This window comes from Triturus cristatus, chromosome 7, assembly GCF_964204655.1.
Source record: "Triturus cristatus chromosome 7, aTriCri1.1, whole genome shotgun sequence".
NCBI lineage: Eukaryota > Metazoa > Chordata > Amphibia > Caudata > Salamandridae > Triturus > Triturus cristatus.
Window position 1 is genome coordinate 1,363,163,579 of NC_140590.1, and position 15,156 is coordinate 1,363,178,734.

The window sequence follows — 15,156 nt, forward strand, 5'->3', positions numbered from 1 at the left end:
TTTGCCTAAAGATCCATCCATTTTGGGGATTAGGAAGTACAGGGAGCATACTCCTGACCCCTAAAGTTGCAGAGGGATGGGTTCTATGGCTCCTTTGAGCAAAAGAACTTCAAATTCCTGTTTGAGTAGCGTTTGATGTTCCTGAGAGAGCGTGTGAGTGCGAGGAGGAATGTTTGGGGTTGTGGTAATGAGCTCTAACCATGTTGGATAATGTCCAACACCCACTGATCTGATGGTATTGATTGCCATGTGGGCAGAAAATCCTGTAATGGTCCCCCGACAGTTGTGGAGTGTTTGGAGGGGAATGAGAAGAAAGTCATTGTTTTGTGGTGGGTGCGGCACCACATGGAGAAGCACCTTTGCCGCTACCTTTGACATTGTTGCCCCTATGGAGCCGGTATAGTAACCTCGGGGAGAGGTATGGTAACCCTGGCCGCACTGGTACAAGGTAAAGGAATCTGAAGAGGTGGTTTTCAAACCCCCATTGTAGATGATGCGGCCCAAAGGAGCCAGGAGGAGTAGGTGTCTGAAGTGCACACACAGACTTGGAATTCGCCGTATCCTTTTTCATTTTTTCCATGGCCAGGTCAACTTGGGGTCTGAAAAGATGTTCTTTGTTGAAAGGGACAATAAGGGCCAGATTACAACTTTGGGGGTGTTGCGCCTTGTCCACCCCGCCGCCACACCACCAGATTAGGATTTCTACCTGTATGACATGCAAGGTCTCTCAAAATGGGCACCACAATGGGGATGCCAAAAACAGTTCCTGCAGAGCATGGACTGAAAAGTCCATGCCATGCAGGAATTGGTGATCATGCACACAGGGGGCTTTCCATCTTCGCCAGGGTTTTTATGGTGGAGAAACCACCATGAAAACCCTGATAGAGAGGAAAGTCCTAATATGCTTGGCAGGACCGCAGCGGTCCTGTCAAGTATATTGATGCCTCTACACTGCTTAAACACTGCCAAGGAACGTGGTTCCCTGGTTGCTGAGGTGAGACTGTGGAGGTCTGACCACCCGGCTCCTTATAGGGCAGTCGGGAGATCGCCACAATTGCGCCCCTGAGAGTCTGGCAGTCCGTGGACCACCAGACTCGTAAATCGGGCCCTTAATAGACTTTGTTGGACTTCTGGCTTAAAGCCAGATATGCTGGGCTACGCATAGGCATTGCAGCAAGATACTAGTATTGATCCCTCAAGCAGCGATATCTGCTGAATCTAAGGAACAATGGATGGAGGTGTTGGAGATGAGCGTACCTTTGGAGACAAGCTCCTGACCTCTTTTCTTGGGCTACTCCGGGAGATACTGGAGGAGTTCCTCAATTTCATCCCAGTGTGCACGGTCATACCTTGCAAGCAAACCCATTGAGTTGGCAATATGCTAACAGTTGCTTGATTGAGCTGCCACCCACTTACTAGAGGGACCAATGAGTTTGCTTTCCTTGTCAGGAGGTGGTGCATCACTGGCAGCTTGGGAATTAGCTTGCTTGCGAGCTTTAGTACCAAGTGAGTCAGGAGGAATCTGTCCCCTGATATAGATGGGTCAGATGGAGCGGCTTTATATTTTTCATCAACCCTGGAAGTGATGATTCTGGCTCTAGCAGGGTCTTTAAAGATGTCTTCTGTATGATAACACACCCTTAAGTAAAGGGAGGTATTAAGTGGCCCTATGTGTGGAAGAGAGTGTTTCAAAAAGAAACACCTCTTTCAGAGATTCCTTGTGTAGCTCGACCTCATGAAAAGTAGCGGCTCTACCGATGAGTTCCTGGTAAGATGTGGAATTGTCAAGAGGAAATGGACAAGGGGGGGGGGTATAGGTCTGGATCAGTGTCATCCCCTGCCCAATGTCCACCTGTGTTAAAGTGTGGAGACCCTTGAAGGGTTATATTCAAGGGATCTCCATCAGAGTGTGTTGGAGAAGGTGGAGGTGGTGGAGGGGGACTGGAGGTGGAGATGGTGGTGGAGGTGGTAAAAGACTGGAGGCTTGTCCGCCTTCTGTTTCTACCAGGACTGGTGTATCAATAGCGTCTTCGAAGGAGAGTTGTCTCTTCGATGGCAGTGGAGTCGGAACCGAACGTTTGGCAAGAATGCGCCTTGTGTGGGTCTGGAAATGGATCTGCTTTTGGTGAGCATCCAATATTCCTTGCAAATTGTGGAGAACACAGGATTGCCAGGATCAGATTTCGGAAATGGTTTCGAAGGTTTCGGAGCAGAAGAGTGTTTCTGTTTCAGTGTCGAATGTCCTCTCGCAGTGTTCCGGTGACAGACACAGGTTACAGTCCAGATCTAAATCCGGAGGTACTTTGTGTGACAATTCAGGCAAAAACGGAAATGCATCCCTCGGCGAGGGTCAGGTTGGGTGGATATATATCAGATGCTTGGAACATAGAGAAGGGCACTAGGCAAGGTTGCCTGCTTTCTACGCTGCTGTTCTCTAGGCCATGGAACACCTAGCAATGTACTTACATGCCAAATTAGGGCGGTGGGTGATACAAGTGGGGGTGGTGGATCGCTTATTTTCTCTATATGGAAATGACACCCTCATTTATCTGCAACTGCCCGAGATCTCAGTGTTACTCCTTAAGCAGGCGCTGCAGCAGTTCGGCAAGGCATCCAGCCTTCTCTTCAACCAAGGTGAATCATTGATATTCTCCTCAGCAAGCCTCAATGGTAGGCCTCTGGAAATTCTGCCGCAGGTCAAGTTGCGATGGGACCTCACATACATAGGGATACATGTGGCGCATATGCCAGAGAAGCAATTCTCTCTTAACATAACCAGAGTACTGACAATACTGACCACTGTACCTGCCCTTTATGCCCCGGAACTCTGACTGAGGGGTTCCGAGTGGTGACTAGGTTACTATACCTTTGTGATTAAAACTCGACAGGACCGCTGCTAATTATTGCCCTGAAAAAATTCTTTTGTAAAGAAGGTAACGCGTTGGCTGATGTTTGACTGCATGTTTTACTATAAGGAATAAAAGAAACTTAAAGAACTTCCCTATTAGCGTTTGGACTCTTTTCCTGGTGCACCTTCCATTGCTTCCAAAAAGGGAACTGGAGATGTGAATTTTTAAAATTTCAAGTAAAAATAGCACCAAGAGGCACAAACTGTCAATGATAGTCAATGGTCGCGGTAGACCAGGACCTAGGTGCAATTTGACACTGATGGAGCTCGGGTAGGATACACCAACCAGGTTCGGACTGGTCAAAGATTTAAGATGTAGCTTTCTTATTTTAGTCCGTTATGTCCCAATCCACCACAGGAGTACACTTCTGAAGACCTGCCCCCCTCCGCCCTCCTCCCCCCCAAGACCTCAGGAGAGGCACTCAGAAACTCACAGGGTGTCAGAGGCTATATAATGTAGAGTCCACTCCAGGTCCAGTTGCCACTTGTCAGCTGGGCAGTTGCACAAAAAAAGCTTGTTGTGTCCTTGTAGCTTTACCAGGAGGTCATTCTTTTGAGCCTTGGGAGTACACTTCTTTGTCTTCTGAACAAGAGATATCAGGTCTAGCCTCTCATGGCTCTTCCCAGGTCATAGACAGCAGTTTCATTCCAATTCTGATCTTCCTCAGGTCCAGGAGTGTTCTGAAATGAGTGCCTGGTGATGCCACATTTATGCCAAGCACAAACTAGCGCTTGGGAATGACTCACTGGCAAGCCTTTACTAATGGGTTAAATGTTTCTTGGAACAATTCTATGCATTTTGTGTATTTTAAAGATGGCAGAAATTTTCAGCCACACTAAACATAGACTGCAAGGGCTGGCAGTGTGTGGGAGTCTACTATTGTAATCCTACAATTCTCCCACATCAAACACTAAAATCTAGTTTGGAACAGTAACTGTAGTCCCAAAAAACTTAGACAGAGACGTCTGGTAGAACAACGCAGAGTTTTCCAGCAACCAGACGGTAGATACACAAAATAATTGTCTTGCATCCAGTCCTCATCCCTTGAAGTGCACCCCTAGTTTTATATGTAAAACCCTAACAGACCTGTCAAGCAGGATGTGACAATCCAGCAGGATCTGATACTGTAATGTCAAAAATGAACGCACTGTGATTGGAGAATGCCTGGCTTGTTGGACAGATAATCCAGAATGTTCTTAGACTTAATTAGTACTGACTCATGCCAGAAAATGTTTTTCAGATCATGTCTGTCTCTTGTTAAGGGCATAAGAATAACAAAACGCATACAACTTCACTGAATGTAACATTTACATTATTAAATGGGTATGGTACCTCTTACTATAAATTTCATCAAACTATCGGCTAAAAATGGCATCAGAAGCACCAGCCTTTTTATGTTAAACAGGGACCAGCGCTGAACCTTCTTGCGCAAGATGCCCAATTATTACCCTACCCTAAGTCTCTGAACTCACTGCAGGTTGTCACAGAAGACCATATGTGAGATGGCTTAGAAACCAAATGTCCCGTATAGGCTTGCACAGACTGACATCATGAATTTCCTGTATGCATAAATATCCAGTAATGTTCAGGTGGGTAGACCTGAGGGAGACGCAGCCGAGATAGGAGAATGTTGCTAATGTTCTTATTTCTTTGAAAAAAGAAAAAAATATTGAAACATAAAAATAGCATCAGCCCTGGAATGAATGTGGCCATCTACTACTGATAGCAGCAATAGAGGGTTAAGAGGCAGACTTACAAATGTTCAGGAAAGGCAATTACCTGGTGAAAGGAGCACGTTACAGTGGTTCATTGAGCTTTTATGCACAAGGGCAGACTCAGATTATGTGCTCTATTGCCTGATTCGGCATACCAATTCAAAGAGTTTATAAAGGTCACACCATGCCAAACTTAAGACCCTTAGTTTAGTTTTCAGTCCTATCAAAGATGAGCTATTCGCTTTTTAAGTTTCTGGAGAACAAGAAAGTAGACCATGCTGTGCTTTACTTTTATCTCCGTGTATGATATATATAAACTGTTGGCAACATTCAACAAAAGCTTCTCTTTTAAAAGTACGGGAGACATACGTGAACAGCAAAGTTAGAAATGTGTTTCCCCTTTATCCTCTCACTCATTGACAATTAGCCACTGTTCTAGTAACAGGGCTTTCAAAAATCTAAGGATTGCGATGGTGTTTTGAGTAGGGACCTGTAAGCACAGACACAACACTTCATACCTAAATAAAGGATGACACCTTCTGAATGACTAAAACCTTGGTCACAAAGTATGACAATATCATAACTTAACCCAAACTTCATTACTACCACCATAATACATATGTGATGATCTTTTTAATCTTTAAATATGTGTTTTACTACTTGGATGTTCTATTGCTATCATGTACTCAATGTGCACGAACGGATGAAACTGGACGTGTTTCAGGGGGCTGATGGAAATTGGCTTGTTAGAGCATGTTATGTTAAAACTATTTGTAGAGCGCACCTACACCGGTTGGTTTCTTGGCGCTATATATAGGAGTAGCCTGGGTCCTGGTAAATTATTCATATGCCTGAATGAACAGCCATGTCTTAAGGAGTCTCCTGAATCTCAGGAGGTCTGTAAAGGATCTGATATCAAGGGGCAAGGCGTTCCAGAAGCAGGGGGCCAACAACACAAATCTGCTGCCGTCTAACAGATTTGATTTGTAGGACGGTGTGACCAGAAGTTTCATGTGGGCTGAGCGCAAATTGCGGGTGGGTATGTGTGTCTGAATAAAATTGGAGACAAATTTAGGGCAGGTGCTATACAAGGATTTGAAAATGAGGCACCCGATTTTGAAGGCACAGCGTTGTGATATGGGGAGCCAATGTAGCTTCCTCATAAGAGGGGAAGCATATTGCCATCTGGGCTGATGAAGAATCAGTCTTGCAGCCTGGTTCTGCACCAGTTGTAGTCTTTTGACTAAATATAGCGGCAGACGGAAGTACAGTGAGTTGGCGTAGTCTATGTGAGAGATGACCAGGGCTAGAACTGCCTGCACCAATGCTTCCCTAGTAAGAAATCTGCGAATTTTTCTGATCTTCCGCAACTGAAAGAAACAGGTAGAGACTACAGTTCCGATCTTGGACTTTATGGATAGTTTGCAATTGATTGTGACCCCTAGGCTCTTATCTGAGGAGGATGGGGTTGGGGGAGAGCCCAGCTCAGCATGAACTAATGTAGCACGTTCCAGAAAGTCAAGAATGCCTGCCTTCCACAAGCAACATGTAATATCCAAGGGCATATGGGGAGAGATGATGGAGTTGATCTCAGGCAGCAAAATTCGTCGATTTGGCATGCCACTTGCATTTGCAGATATCAAAGTGCAGAACTCTGCAAAGCTTTATGAGGGTCAATGATAACACTTGCATTTGACTCTGTAGCTCACACTGACCACGAAAAGACAAGTCAGCAGGGGTAACTTGAATAAAGAATATATTTGTCTCAGCGTCCGAGCAGCTAGGATCTGCACAAACTTCAGTCTCAAGAGTCAAATGCATAGGAAGATCTGCGTATTGGGCATTTGTATATGAAGTCAATGGAAACATATATGTTGACGACTGCGATATCCATTACATCCCAAATAGTCATGCAAAAAGTGCTGGAGTACTTCATTAACAGCAATTCTGTATATTAACAGTGGTCAAACAAAAGATATAAACTGATAACTGAGATATTTCCGTTTCGGATTCTGGAGAGACAAATGTAAGACTTGTCATTTTGATTTGAAAAAAGTTTTCCCAAAGCTCCATGGTGTGCTTTTCCTCCCCTTAGAACAGAACTAGAACTTTTCTCAGAATCGGATTATCAGAAAAAATGCATTCTTTCAACTATACCTTTCAATTACAGATGGAAGTATTTAATGCTGTGAAATAAATATTTACCCATTTATTATATTTCAATGGTCCAGTGAATCCCATTGCTTCTATTATTTTAGTAAAAGCTCCAACTTCCTCTTCTGATGGTTGTAGATTGCCCTTTGCAGTACACACCTAGACAGGAGAACACAAACACTTATATTATAGCCTGAAAACGGAAATGCATCTTCATTGTTTAGCTAACAGCATAAGCAGAGCACACAACTGTGTACACAAGCCTGTGGGTCTTTTAAAAGGTAAAGGTGTCCCACAATAATCACTCATTGCTCATGGTCTACAGGTTCCTAAACTACCTAACCTGCTTAAAGCCGCCAAGTGGCCTGTGTCATGTTTGATACCTTCAGTCCTGACCTTAATGTACGTCAATAGTATTCTGCATGGCAAACAAATAACTTATTCAAGATGAACTTTGTGTAACAAGGGCAGGACGGGAACAGCAGTGTCACATTTACATAGACACCAGCATTATAAGCAAGGTGCCAGTGATGAATGAGAAATGGCAGATACACTTTTAATATATTATGCAGGGGATCTGGAGGAAGGCTTGCACGACGAAATGACGTCTGAATCTTTTCCAAACTTTTTTATCAGCTGTTTGGTATCATTTACAGGTGTTATTTACAAAGCTATCACATTTAAGTTGGCTTTATGCATGACAAAGTCTTCTTGTCAGGCGAATTTACTAGCTTTGAGAATATGGACGAGAACACTTTTCTAAAGTCGTAGTTTGCATTACAAGCATCGAAAATAACTTCGCTTCTGGAAAAAAATGAAACGAATTAGCAGTGTTAATAGAGAGTACTTTAAAATGGCCGAAAACCAGAGTATAGATAAAGACAGATAGAGATAAAGATAGAAAGGGAATGTAAATGGGAAACAGAAAAAGATGGCAAACACAAGGAGATGATGGACGGAGCGCTGAAACTGGGGGTGAGTGTCTGAAAAGTGTCAGCGCTCCGTCCATCATCGCCTTGTGTTTGCTTTGCAGACAGAAAAAGATGACAAAGGTAGAATAAAACAGAGGGAACGAAACAAGCCAGTAAATGATCCTTTTTATTAGTATTTGTAACCACAAATACGTAAGTGTTTCATGACCAGGACTAGTAAGCAGCAAAAAAGATCACCTTCGAAGTGCTGTGTAGTGTACGCAATGGCTGCATTGCTAAGAGACGGCTTTGTGTAAACCCGCAGCATAATTTCTTCTGTTGAGAAATGCATTTCTGGAGAACCTAGAAAGGGACGACAAAAACAAGTTTTACAGTCAAATACTATGATATACACATGTGTGTGGTAATTCTTTTTTGTCACAACAGTGGCAATGAGCCCAGTGAGTGTACTCTGTCGGACTAGAGTTGCTCTTGGAGATCTACCTATGCATCTAGAAGAAGGGCCAACAAGGTTGTAAAAAAAACACAAGAACTGGTACAACAAGCATTTGCAATGCAATAGGTCTCGCATTTATAAGAGTTTGAGCTATTGGCATTGTAAAATTACAATGCCTTTTATTTATGTTTTGGTTTTAAAACAAATAAAAGGCATTGTCATTTACAATGTCAGTAGCATAAACTCGCATAAAAGCAGTGTGTGGAGTGCAGCAGTGTGCGGCGTGCAGTAATGTGCGGCGTGCAGCAGTGTGAGGCGTGCAGGAGTGTGCGGCGTGCAGCAGTGTGTGGCGTGCAGCAGTGTGTGGTGTGCAGCAGTGTGCGGCGTGCAGCAGTGTGTGGCGTGCAGCAGTGTTTCGTGTAGCAGTGTGAGGCATGCAGCACTGTGTGGCGTGCAGCGGCGTGCAGCAGTGTGCGGCGTGCAGCAGTGTGCGGCGTGCAGCAGTATGCTGCGTGCAGCAGTGTCGTGCAGCATGCAGCAGTGAGTAATGCAGCAGTGTGCAGCAGTGTGTGGCGTGCAGCAGTGTCTGGCGTGCAGCAGTGTTTCGTGTAGCACTGTGCGGCGTGCAGCAGTGTGTGGTGTGCAGCAGTGTGTGGCGTGCAGCAGTGTTTCGTGTAGCAGTGTGGCAGCAGTGTGCGGCGTGCGGCAGTGTGTGGCGTGCAGCAGTGTGCGGCGTGCAGCAGTGTGCTGCGTGCAGCAGTGTTTCGTATAGCAGTGTGCGGCATGCAGCAGTGTGCTGCATGCAGCAGTGTGTAGCGTGCAGCAGTGTGTGGTGTGCAGCAGTGTGTGGCGTGCAGCGGCATGCAGCAGTGTGTGGCATGCAGCAGTGTGTGGCGTGTAGCAGTGTGCAGCGTGCAGCAGTGTGCGGCGTGCATCAGTGTGAGGCGTGCAGCAGTGTGTGGCGTACAGCAGTGTGAGGCGTGCAGCAGTGTGAGGCGTGCAGCAGTGTGTGGCGTGCAGCAGTGTGTGGCGTGCAGCAGTGTGAGGCGTGCGGCAGTGTGCGGCGTGCAGCAGTGTGTAATGTAGCAGTGTGTAATGCAGCAGTGTGTGCAGCAGTGTGTGGCGTGCGGTAGTGTGCAGCGTGCAGCAGTGTGTGGCGTGCAGCAGTGTGTGGCGTGCAGCAGTGTGTGGCGTGGTTTGTAAACAACAAGAAAAGCGGACATCAAAGGAAGAGTGGGAGGGAACGAGCATATGGGGTGTGAGTTAATTGTTGTAAGAGGGGATGCAGGAAGTGAGGCCGAGCGCACGCTGGCGAAAGCAGTCTGCTGCTTTCAAGTCCGATGCCAGATGCCAGCTTCGCGCTTGAATGCCTCACATGCACTGGCCATAAACCGAATTCCTAAGGTCTTGTGCCCCTTACTAAATCTCTCTGAATGCGTGAGGCGGCGCACGCGCAGGAGGTAGCTGGTGGCAAATGGAATGCGCGTGGTTATGCGCGTAACCGCCACCCGATAGCCAGGCGAGATCTAAAAATGATAAAAGTGCATCTCAAGGCTAATTGGCTTGAAAAATATAAAAATATGAAAATAGTAGAAATACTAGATGTCATATGAAACACACCAAACAAACTGTGTTATACACCCACTTAAAAAAAATAGGAGAATAAGGGATCAGGGGCAGAATGGGACTTCTGGAATACTCTTTTGCCATCCATAATTATACAGAATTAGTCTCAACTACATTCACCGACCATAAAGTGGGTACTATATTAGACAGTGTATTCTAGAAGGAATTACGTATTTGCTTAGTTTATATATTCAGTTTGTAACAGCAAAGCCAAAATATTTCCACACTGCCAATGTAAGCACATAAACGAACACTCGAAAACAAATCGCATTAGAATAAAAACATTTCAATCAAATCCGTGACAGACTTTCACTGCTAATAATATGCTTTTCTAAAACATATCTCAGTTTGCTGCCGAATGATGCAAAGGACAGTTGAGGAGAATAATCTATATCTGCGCTGGACGACATTTCTGCGCAATTTCATTGACTTTTCTTCTCTTCAAATATTTCAGCCAGGACGTCACAGGGATGTGGGGCAGATTAATGAGGTGGGGACCCTATTTTATTTTAGTTTTATTCCTACTTGATATGATTCAATGTTAATTTACTTCGAAAAATCAATGCACTCTCAAACAAAGAATCGTCCACCTCCCATATTTTTACGAAACTTGCTGGGACCTATTCTAGTAATGTGGTAGGGTATAGTTACTTCCAAGAACAGCAGTACTTACTGGTTCTGAGAATTTGAGTTGTTGGTTGAGGGGTGGTGTAAGCCCTTCTCAAGCAACAGCCATAATCCTTGTCAGGGTGAACCACAATAGTCACTGTGCTTAATCCTCTAGTAGCTTGGCACAAAAGCTGTTAGGCTTAACTTAGAGGCAATGTGTAGAGCATTTATAAAAAAAACCACACACACAGACACACACACACACACACACACACCCCACTCCACCCCACCCCAAAAGATTCCACACCAATTTAGTAAAACAACAAAAATTCAATTAATAGAGATATGCAGTTTTAAAAATTGTAGGTAACTAGCGATTAAAAGCACAAAACACCACTCACAGTGATCTGGCTGTGCAAGACCAGGTGAAAGACACAAGTTCAGGTCAACCGCGATTAGAGCCTGGGCCGGATACAGGGACCAGGTTAGTCAAAGTCTAGCGCAAAGAGTCCAGTTAGCACTAGAGGAGACTGCGAGGAACAGAGAGAGAGATCGCAGATGGTCGGCGCTGAAGCAGGAACATCAGGCTGGGCATCTTGGAGTTGTTGCTGTAGTGAGAGGATCCTACAGGCGTCATGGAGGAGCTTCGCCTTGGGGGTCACTGTGGGCTAGTGATGCTGTTGTGCGAAGTGCAGATCTCGCTTTGCTGGTCAACGCTAGCAGTCGCTGTAGTCAGGTTCATCAGAGCTTTGTACTGGCAGGCAGCAAGATCTAGGAGCGAGTGGGCACATTCGCAATCGCGAAAAGCATAACACTTCTGTGTCCAGAGGGGTGCAGTTTGATGCCAGCCAAGTGCCTACACCCTCGGAAGGTACCTCCTGGGGATCAGAGACTGACTCTTAAAGAGGCAAGCTGGGCCCAGTTGCAAGGCTAGACAGATCCAGTTGCAGCAGGTCAGTTGGACAGTTGCAGGGGGGGGGCCTCTGGAGCTTGTTAGGTCCCGGTAGCTCTGAACAGAAGGTCAATCAACTGACAAGACTAGGACAAGAAAATGCCAACTTTATAAAAGTAACAGTCCAAAAGACACAGACCTGACGCGGCAATCAGGGGAGCGGGGAGTATGGTGGGTATTCCCACAGTATTAATTGCACTAAGGGGTGGAGTGCACTGAATGACAGGGGTTTTATCTTTATTGAGTTTACAAATGTTTTGGGTTTGGATTTAACACAGCTTTTTTTTTGCAATTTTGTCCGCTTATGTTTCGTAGTAGTTAAGGGGCATTATCATTAGGTTCACATATAGATTTCTTTTTAGGGTGTACGCACATTGAGCATGGGACTGGGTAAGGGTAAATCACAGGGGGCAGCACTCACACATATACCTCAATGACTGGTTGCTTTGAACAGATGATTTAGATGTCTTGTTATTACTATTATTTCAGTTACCCGTGATGAAGGGCTCAGTAGTCCGAAATGCATTGGGTGGAATTACATGAGGCTACTGATTATGAATTGTTCATTCCTACTTGTCGCCGTTAAGGCCTGGATGGGCATACAGTGAATATTTGAAAATATTAAATAATTGTGGAATACACTGTCTTCGCAGTGCAAGTAAATTGATGTATGAATTTGGAATAAATACTACAACACAAATGGTGGATTAAAACTTGGATTGAAATTTGGAATACATGATGCATATTTGATTATTGTGAGAATCTATTCCCGCACAAAGCAGTGCGACTGATTGGCACGTTAGGTTTGTGTCTTTTGGACTGTTAATTTCACATCCGTGATTTTTGGGACAAATCACAGCATCAGTTTGCACGCCATCACTTACTTAGAAATGAACACTATCACAAGGAAAGGAGTGCAATCGACTTTCTTCTCTTCGGCAAAGCAACTTCCTAAAAGTGACATTTTTAGAATTGTGACTTAAAAATATTTCAAATTACAATTCCTTAGACATCAAACATGATATTTCTACCTTCTTCCAAACAAAAGTTAGCACATTAAATGTAATAGGTAACCCAATGTTATCCAATGGGAGAGGTAGGCCTTGCAATAGTGAAAAACTAATTTGAGAGTTTTTCAATACCAGGGCATATAAAACTTATAATCACATGTCTCACTTTTCAAATACACTTCATGGGTTGTTTGGGGGCTACCCACGGGGTGACTTGTATGTATTAAAAGAAAGGTTTAGGTCTGGCAAAAGGTTTATTAGGCCAGGTCAAAAAGGCAGATTAAATCTGCACACAAACATCCATCACAGGTCTGAGACATGTTTTAAGGGGTTACTTAAGTGACTGGCACAAGTGCTGCAGGCCCACAAGTAGCATGTAATTCACCTGCCCTGGGTATATGCTATGTCACTTTACAAGGGACTTATAAGTAAATTAAATAGGCCAATCAGGTGTCAGCCAATTTCACCATCTTTAATGGCGAGAGCACGATTACTGTAGCGCAGTCTAGAAGTGGTAAAGTGCACAGAGTCCTACAGGCCAACAAAAACGGATTCAGAAAACAGGAGAGGTCAAGGCAAATATTTTGTGGGTGACCCTGCTGAGAAGGGCAGATCCAATACTGGCTCATTATGTACACTCTTGGATAAGAGCAGTTGTGTCCACTAAAGGCCCAGGAGGCCTAGATTAATGCCAGATCGCAATTTATGAACATATATCAGTTGTGGTTATTCTGATTCAGCCCTTCTGGACACACTGGACACCACTGGATTGAAGTGATAGGAGACTCTTCTGGCTATATGCACAGGACATTAACTAAGTCCTCCACCATTTACTCTAACTATTGACATACACTTAACTTCAAATGATTGATGCCTCAGTTAACTCCCACAATGTATAAAAGTCACATCCAGGGTGTTGTGTGTGGCAGAGCTTTCCTAGTAAAAAACACATGTTATATACAAGCCAGGCGTGACTGTGTGGCAACACAAAAGCACTAATTTCTTAGCGTGTGCATGTGATAGGCTGGAAAACAAAGGAACTGTTTAGAATGGTAGTGTTAAAAAATGTGTGATTGATCGCCATATTTTATTTAGAAGTATATTTAAACATTAGGCACATTAACTGAAAATGAACATGGAAAATGTCCTGTTCTCTTAAAGCTGCAAAGCTACGTTTAAATGTTATAGTTAACGTCTTGGGTGTTGTAAACATGACGTCCTGGCACTGGCCCACGGGGAAAGCGCTGGCACTTCCTCCGTGGTCCGCCCACCTACATGCCCTCACTGGGGAGGGCAGCCAAAGTGCTTCCTCTGCCATCCCCAACCCCCTTTGGCAATCAGATGACATCCGCACCGACGTTATCATAGGCTGCCGGGGACTCACTGGAAGTCACTTGCTTCCAGCATGCCCAGAGACAGGACGTGGATCAGGTGCATTCTTCTCGCGGGGGGGGGGGGTCCGAGGTTCTTTGGGCAAAACACAGGGGAAAAGGAAATAATTTTTCCTTTCCCCCTGTGCCTGTTCCGAATGGATTCCTGCTCCACGATCGCGGGTGAGGCCCACGATCGTGGAGCAAGAGACCATACTCTGGACCACCCAGGGATGTTTTTTTGTGTTGTTGGGGGAGCGAACCCTTAGGCAAGGGCCACTCCCCTGCGGGCATGTGTAGCCGTATTTTGCCCCCCTCCCCCCGGGGGGGGGGGGCAAAACCCACTAGGGGCCAGGTATTTCAATTTTGTGCATTTTGGTATTGACCCCTTGGGTAAGGGCCGTTACCCAGGGGCAATTTCCTTTTTCCGGTTCCCCCTGGGGCTAGATCGTCTGCTTTTTCGGCCAATCTAGCCCTTGGGGTGGTCGAAACCCACTAGAAGCCAGGGATTTATATTTTAATAATTATGGGGAGAGATCCCTTGGGGAAAGAAGCCACTAGACCACCAGGGATTTTTTTGTATGTAGTGAAAAATGTTTTGGGGAGTGGCCCCTTGAGCAAGGGTCACTCCCCTTTTGGGGGTGAATGTTTTGGCCATTTCGGCCTTATATTTGTAGGCACATCTGGAAGCCACTAGACCACCAGGGATTATTTTTGTATTTGGTGCAAAAAGGTTGCATTAAGGCCCCTTGGGCAAGGGTCACTCCCCTTTTGTGGGTTAATATTTTGGCTGTTTCAGCCCCCATTGGGGCAGATAGGCCTTGTATTTTTAAGCCCAAGGGGGGCAGAAGCCACTAGACCACCAGGGTAAGTTTGTGTGTTAAATGTGGTTTGGATAATGGCCTGCGTGTTTTGCCATTATTTGTCATCGTAACCTTTTGTTCCCCTATTCATTTTAGTGCAAAGCTTTTGATTTACTTTGGTGTAACTGGTGCTTGCGGTTTAGGCACTGGTAGGGCTGTAGTTTGGGAAGTCGCAAGCGTTTGGTAAGGAAACGTCTTTTTATATTGTTTGCTCCAAATGAGTATCAATGACCTGCATGAATGTATTTTTTGAAAATGTTGTACTAATAGCAGCATATTTAGCTTCTGTTTGAATGTGTGACATTTTCCTTGTATTTGTGTACAATGTGTATTGTGTTGCCTTGTGCGTAATTGTTTTTAGTTTTCTTTTCTAGTGGGATATTGGTGCTTGCTGTGTCTGTGCAGAGTAGGTGCTGGTGAGTCTAGTGGTTTCTGGCAAAGTGAGTGGTATTGTTTTATAGTATATAGGTCTTTGTGTGCTTTGTATTGATTGACTTTACCTTGCCACTGCTACACTTTGTTTATTACCTTTTTACACAGTTTTGGGTACTGTTGACTTATTTGTCAAGCTACGTCTAGA

At 44.8% G+C, this 15,156-nt stretch overlaps 1 protein-coding gene across 1 annotated transcript in view; it reads right to left on the reverse strand.

Annotated features, from left to right (window-relative positions):
• UQCC1 (ubiquinol-cytochrome c reductase complex assembly factor 1) overlaps window positions 1-15,156 on the reverse strand; it is a 426,281-nt gene that overhangs the window by 326,201 nt on the left and 84,924 nt on the right. Inside the window, exons 3-4 of the mRNA XM_085619075.1 lie at window positions 7,948-8,052; window positions 6,830-6,937 (exon numbers count right to left, since the gene is read on the reverse strand). Coding sequence (XP_085475201.1) covers window positions 6,830-6,937; window positions 7,948-8,052 — 213 coding nt within the window. The remainder of the gene's footprint in view (window positions 1-6,829; window positions 6,938-7,947; window positions 8,053-15,156) is intronic.